The sequence below is a fragment of the Nansenia antarctica genome (genome assembly GCF_963989245.1).
Source record: "Nansenia antarctica genome assembly, chromosome: 14".
In the NCBI taxonomy this organism is placed as follows: Eukaryota; Metazoa; Chordata; class Actinopteri; order Argentiniformes; family Microstomatidae; genus Nansenia; species Nansenia antarctica.
The window spans coordinates 14,486,203-14,493,702 of record NC_137684.1 but is presented as its reverse complement, the minus strand read 5'-3'; the positions used below and the strand labels follow the sequence as shown (position 1 = coordinate 14,493,702).

At 45.0% G+C, this 7,500-nt stretch overlaps 1 protein-coding gene across 1 annotated transcript in view; it reads left to right on the top strand.

Moving 5' to 3' along the window:
• Positions 1–175: 175 nt before the first annotated feature.
• magi2b (membrane associated guanylate kinase, WW and PDZ domain containing 2b) overlaps positions 176–7,500 on the top strand; it is a gene marked incomplete at both ends in the record, with an annotated part of 102,645 nt that continues 95,320 nt past the window's right edge. Inside the window, one exon of the mRNA XM_080545003.1 lies at positions 176–476. Coding sequence (XP_080401129.1) covers positions 176–476 — 301 coding nt within the window. The remainder of the gene's footprint in view (positions 477–7,500) is intronic.

Sequence of the window (7,500 nt, the reverse complement as noted above, 5' to 3'; positions counted from 1 at the left end):
CCCTACCCGACGGATACCTCCTCCCAGCGGGCTACGGTGATGGAGCAGCCGGCGCTCTGAGCGGAGCTCCAAGCCGAGACTCTGGTGCCACACAGGCGGCGGATCGGGGGATGAGAAGATCCACACAGGCTGGTCGGGATGACGGGCGCCCTTTGGTGATCTACTCCGTCCGAAGATGTCCAAGAGCCTGAAGAAGAAGAACCACTGGACCAACAAAGTCCACGAAGCGGTGGTCGGCCGGGGTAAAGAGGGGGACCTGGGCTTCGAGCTGAAGGGGGGCGCGGAGCTCGGGCAGTTCCCCTACTTCGGGGAGGTGAAGCAGGCGGGGAAAGCGGCCGTGCAGAGCGGCAAGCTGGCCCAGGATGAGCTGCTGCTGGAGGTGAACGACACGCCGGTGGCCGGGCTCACCGCCCGGGACGTGCTGGCCGTCATCAAACACTGCAAAGACCCGGTGCGCTTCAAGTGTGTCAAACAAGGTGAGGGAAGGGAACCAGGGGGGCCAGACCACCGGAGACCGGAGAGCGTCAACACGAGTGCGCCACCCGCACGGGGCACGGGGGTAGCCGGAGAGCTGTGTGTCTGGGTGTGTGCGTGTGTGTGTGTGTGTGTGTGTGTGTGTGTGTGTGTGTGTGTGTGTAGTCTGTCTCTATTGTAAGCTGTATAGTATTTGTAGGCTATAGTACACAGTGTCAACATGAACTGCATGTTTGGATCGTGGGTGATCAGGATTGCATTGCGTTTTGATTGATGATCTTGTGAAAGGCGGTGGCGCATAGCCTACATACTGTGATCTAACCTAATTGAACCAGTTGGCAATGGCCATACAGTTACATCCAATGTAATGTAGCCTTAATGTGGGACCCCATCGATACAATTTGCTGGCTGCCGTCGCCTAAGGGGGTGTGTCCGTTCCGAGGTGCCATGCCCTGCTGTTAGTCCCTTATCGAGGCTATTCGGCTCTGTTTGGGACGGGGGTCTCCGGGGGTCTCCGGTTATAGTCATTAATCCATCTAGCAAATATGTTGTTGTTGTTGTTGTTGTAATCTCGGTAACGCTTATTCTACAGTCCATTCTGATGATCTGATTGCCCGGGAGGCTACTTAGGCTATAGCCTACGAAGAAATGGGTAGACTAAAATGTAATTAGGCCTACATCGTATGATTATCCTTTGGATTATGTGAGATTCATTGAAACAGGGACCAACGTATAAGGATACCGTTTGACAGGCCTATGCCAACCAGGTAGCCTTGAAGACGGCTTAGGGCCCTATAAGCCTAGAGGAGTCGGCTAGGTAACATAGTCATGTCAAATAGGTTAAAGCTTTATAGCCCTGTCTTCAGTTTGAAGAGTTGGTGTAAGGTGTTCTACCCTTAGGCCTACTGATCAACATAAAGGGTAGATCTGAGCCTACACCCCCAGGACTATAGGCCTACAAGCCTATTAGCAGCCTTCTCTGAACTCACTATACTGTACATAGAGGACTGTGCACTGTGCTGTGGTAGGTTGGTTTGAGAGAGAGATACAAGTGGACTCGTTATGATTAATTACAGTGTTTGGTTCGCTGTTCGGGCTCTGTGGTTTACGACGTTGTTGTCTGCTGTCTTGCTCTCGGTTCTGTGGTTGTGTGTTATGGTAAGGGTTAGAGTTAGAGTAGTAGGGCCTAATAGACACCAGAATTGACTGAATGACCTGCTTCTGTCACCCACTATAAAGACACGACAGGGTCACCCTGGATTAAAGGAGCGGGAGCTTATAGTCACACCCTCTCGATGTTGGGACGTCTAAGTCACACACACACTGGACTGACTACCGGCAGTTTTTGCCCTGCAGATGTCTCTCCTCATACCTAGCGTACCATAAGTGGTGTTTCAGTGAGTTGTGTGAATCAGATTGATTATAAATGCCGGGCTGCTGACAGGCAGTGGCCAAAGTGAATGTATTAGCCGGATGAGGGTTAAATGCTGATGTGGAGTATTAGAGATTTACATTCTCCCTCTATACCTCTCTCCCTATCCCTCCCTCCCTCTCTCCATCCCTCCCTTCTCTCTTCTTATCCATTTAAACATGAGGCTGTGGATCGGCCTACCTACGGTCGGGATGTGCTTCTAACGACAGGGTGCTTGTTTGGAAAGAGCGGGACGTTAGGCCTCCACCTCTCTTCCCTTCTCTTTTTCTCTCCATCTTGAACTCACTCAGCATATCCAGTCATCTTTTTCTTTCCTCTACCTTCCTTTTCCCCCCATCTATCCCCCTCATCACCTCCTGCTCTTTTCTTTTTATCTCTCTCTGTTTCTCTCTCTTATCCTTACACCCCCCCACCCCCCACCCCCTCTCTCTTTCATTGTTATGGCTGTGTGCTGCTCACAGACAGCAGACACACATTTATAGCTCACGGAGGAGTCAAGAAGGAGTCCATCGGTCCCAGCTATGAGGCTACACAGACAGACAGGAGCAGAGCTGGGTGCTCTGTCTCACACACACGCACACGCATGCACACACGCACGCACCCCCACACACAGTCTCTAATGGGCTGTGTTCAGTCAGGTAGAAGCCTTTGTCTGCCCCTGAGGAAGTGTACCTCTGATGTTCGGGGACCGTGGGACAGTGCTCTGCTGAGCGTAGCGGTAGCGTTAGCGTAGGGTCAGGCCCCGTCTCCGCCCTGACCTCCGGCTAATGACAGAGGAGCCTCAGACACACCCTCTGTCTCCTCTGTCTCCTCTGTCTCCTCTGTCTCCTCTGTCTCCTCTGTCTCCTCTGTCTCCTCTGCCCTCAGCACTGACTCCAGCACAGCAGACAGCAGGGAAAGGGAGAGTAGGGAGACATCCATACATAGAGGGAAAGAGACACCGACAAACGCACACACACACACACACACACACACACACACACACACACACACACACATACACACACACACACACACACACACACACAAACTATCTGAATGTTGTTTCCTCAGAAAAAATAATAATACTAATAATACATTAGACTTATATAGCGCTTTTCTAGACACTCAAAGACGCTTTACAAACTGAATAGATGAATAGTAGCCGAGTAATAATAAAAAGAAACAAAAGATAAGTAAAAGAAAGTATAGGGGTCTAATACATTTTTAGATTACTAATCTAAGTCTAAGTGTCTTTGTAGGACAATCTACTCTGTATACTGCAATTAGGTTTCACCTAGATTTCGGGCGGAGAAGCGGCGAACAAGCAACGCCAGCGTCCTCTCTCAATCGGCATATTTTTGGAAAAGCTCAAATTGGTATCAAGGTTTTATGAAAGTCCTTTATAGTGTAAACAGGAGTGGAAATCGGTGTTTAGTAATACTCTGACACTAAAACTGTCTCTTTCTCGCTCGTCATTGGACGGTTTAGACACGTGGTTCATTAGAGTGTGCCTTTGTGTGTTCCAGTGTGTGTACTATAGCTACAGTATAGCACAGCCACTAATCCCCCTCCGTCATTCAGAGAGGGTATGGATTAAGATGGAGGACAGTAACATGGTTGTGTGGATACGACAGGAGCCTGGCTACAGTGATAGAGTGTACTAGCACTCCAGGACTACTTTTCCATCCTTCTATCTTACCTTTCATCAGAAGTTCATCAGAGCATATCAAATTGGGTTAGGGTGTCAAATGAGAGTTATCTTTTTGGGAAATTAAGTCAGAAATACATTTTTCAACCATCTTTCATCATAAGAATAGGGATGAGCAAATGCTTCGACTTTTGGTCGAGCTATGGAAAAGCGTCTGAGAAAAGATCTACCAGAGAAAGTCTTTCAAGGTGTCTAGAAAAACATAGCGTCCTTGGGTTTATATAAATCTAAGATATTATAGAAGTTCTACATGGAACCCAACAGGGACAGCTGAAACACAGTGTGACATCATACAGCAGCCAAGCATCCTCACCAAGCACTTCATCAACATTCTCATCTCATGCCTTACTGTACCTATCACACTATCATTGTCAAGTTTTTATATCATGTTTTTATATCACTATTTGCACTTCTGGTTAGATGCTAAACTGCATTTCATTGTCTGGTACTCTGCAATGACAGTACAGTTGAATCGAATCTAGTCTAATGTAATCTAATAAATGGAGACTTACAGTGGGGAAAGCATGTCCAGCAAATCACACAAATATGTAGCTTAAGTAATTTATATTGAGAACGATGACTGGGTTGGAATCGGTTGTTCATACTTTTGGTATGTATGTAGTATGTATGTACAGATAGGTCCGTAAATATTTGGACAGTGATACAATTTCCATAATTCTGGCTCTGTACGCCACCACAATGGATTTGAAATGAAACAATCGTGATGTAATTGAAGTGCAGACTTTCAGCTTTAATTCAAGGGGTTGAACAAAAATATTGTATGAAACGTTTAGGAATTGCAACCATTTTTATACACAGTCCCCTATTTTCAGCAGCTCAAAAGTAATTGGACTAATTAACATAATCATAAATAAAATGTTAATTTTTAATACTTAGTCGAGAATCCTTTGCAGGCAATGACTGCCTGAAGTCTGGAACACATGGACATCACCAAATGCTGGGTTTCCTCCTTTGTGATGCTTTGTCAGGCCTTTACTGCAGCTGTCTTCAGTTGTTGTTTGTTCGTGGGTCTTTCTGCCTTTAGTTTTGTCTTCAGCAAGTGAAATGCATGCTTGATCGGGTTGAGATCAGGTGATTGACTCGGCCATTGCAGAATATTCCACTTCTTTGCCTTAAAAACCTCCTGGGTTGCTTACGCAGTATGTTTGGGGTCATTGTCCAACTGTATTGTGAAGCGCCATCCAATTAACTATGCTGAGTTTGTCTGAATCTGAGCAGACAGAATATCCCTAAACACTTAAGAATTCATCTGTCTGCTTCTGTCTTCTGTCACATCATCAATAAACACTAGTGACACAGTGTCGTTGGAAGCCATGCATGCCCATGCCATCACACTGCCTCCACAGTTTTTTTTTTACAGATGTTGTAGTAAGCGTCGGATCATGAGCCGTTCCAAGCCTTATCCATACTTTTTTCTTCCCATCATTCTGGTACAGGATGATCTGAGTTTCATCTGTCCAAAGAATGCTGTTCCAGAACAGGGCTGGCTTTTTTAGATGTTTTTTGGCAAAGTCTAATCTGGCTTTTCTATTCTTGAGGCTTACGAATGGCTTGCACCTTTTGGTGAACCCTCTGTATTTGTTCATGTGAAGTCTTCCCTTTATGGTACACTTGGATAATGATATGCCTACCTCCTGGAGACTGTTCTTCACTTGGCTGGATGTTGTGAAGGGTTTTTTCTTTACCATGTAAAGGATCCTGTGACTATCCACCATGGACGTTCAGACATTTTTGTGCTGCAGAGCTCACCAGTGTGTTCTTTTTTTCTCAGAATGTACCAAACAGTTAATTTGGCCACTACTAATGTTCCCGCTATCTCTCTGATGGATTTTTTGGTTGTTTTTGCAGCCTAAGGATGGCCTGTTTCACTTGCATTGAGAGCTCCGTTGACTGCATGTTGTGCGTATACAGCAACAGCTTCCAAATGCAAATGCCACACTTGGAATCAACTCAGATCTTTTACCTGCTTAATTGATAAAGAAATAATGAAGGAATAGCCCACACTGGCCCATGAAACAGCTTTTGAGTTAATTGTCCAATTACTTTTGGTCCCTTGAAAAAGAGGGAGCTAGCTACATATTAAAGAGCTGTAATTCCTAAACCCTTCCTTCAATTTGGATGTGAATACCCTTACCCTAAAGCTGAGATTCTGCACTTTAAGCCCATATTCAACTGTAACTTGAAGATATTTTGGTAAACAGCCAAATATATATGGACCTAACTGTATGTAGTGTACATGTTGCACACTTTTACAAAAAGGACATCGAAGGATTTATCTTCATCATTAAAGAGCGCGCTATAAGAGACACATTATGTAAGGTGTGATTTCCCTAAGACACCTTCCCACGTTGATTTAAATCACATTAATTGAGCGAAACATGTGAGACACGGCAGATTAAAAAAAATCTCCATTCAGTAGCACTTGCATACACCAAACTTTCCAGTTTTATTCCTATCTGTATTCTGAAGGATTTTACAGAGGGGTTTGTTAATATATCTGGCCCCCTCCTACCTTGCCGACCTCGTCCCCCTCCACACCCCCTCCTGTTGCCTCAGGTCTGACGACCAAACCACCCTCATCCCATCATTCATAGCCTGATTTATGTAACATTTTATTCCTAAAAACATGGCAAACATTTTCTATTTTATGGCTGTTGACAGTATTTTCTGATTTATGGAGTGATAAAAAGAGATATCCAAAATCCCCAGTGTAGAAACTATTGACTCTAATAATATCAACAAGATGAAACAAGAATTTTTAACCTGGCTTTATCCAATGTTCAGATTTCTGTTCTTGAATGTTATGCAAATTAGTGCATATTAGACAATGCCTCATTTGCATATTTAAACATAACATCCATTAGTTACAATTGTTACCCTATTCGCCTGCTTTGTCTCGCCTTAAAAGCACGTTTAGACAAAGCATTTACTATATACCACTGAACAGACACTTTATTAGGTACACCTGTACACCTTCTCATTCATTCAGGTGGTGTAATGGTGGGGGGAATGTTTTCTTGGCACACTTTGGGCCTGTTAATACCAATCAATCAATTAAATGCCACAACCTATTTGAGTATTGCTGACCATGTGCATCCCTTCATGGCCACATATGCAATTCCTGCATGAATTGCCTGATGCAATCATGTCATCATGGACCAGAATCTCAAAGGAGGGTTTCCAACATCTTGTGGAATCAATGCCCCGAAGAATTGAGGCTGTTTAGAGAGCAAAGGGAGGTCCTACCCAGTATTAGTAAAGTGTTCGGTGAATGTATTTAATACCACAAGGATAGTGGATAAGGGAGGTCAGGGAGAAGGGGAAAAGGGAGTGGAGGGAGCAAGGTATGGGGAGGGAGTGAAGGGTCTGTATGTGTTATGACAGATATCTAGTATGTCTGCCTGAGTGAACAGGCACTTGTGTCACACGGGTAGTTTACCCATCCCAAGTCTACACCGTTCCAATTCCAAATAAAAAAATAACTGCCACAATCACGTCCTTTCTCAAACAGACTCTCCTCATCTCCCCACCATCTTAGCACCATGCAGGAGGGAAGTAGAAACAGCTGCTCCTCTCAATGCCAGAAAGATTTATGCAGTGCTAGTAAGTTCATAACACCACAAGGTGCTAGAGCAGGGTGTGTGTGTGCGTGTGTGTGCGTGTGTGTGTGTCTGTGTCTGTGTGTGTGTGTGTGTGTGTGTGTGTGAGTGTGTGTGCGTGTGTGTGTGTCTGTGTCTGTGTGTGTGTGTGTGAGTGTGTTCAACACACTAGGCCGGGGAACAATGGAACATTCTTCTACCTCCCTTGACTCTTTGCTGTTATTTTCAGAATCCCAGAGTCTACTGTTGTTGTTAGATGACACAGTACAGTACAGGGTGTTAGG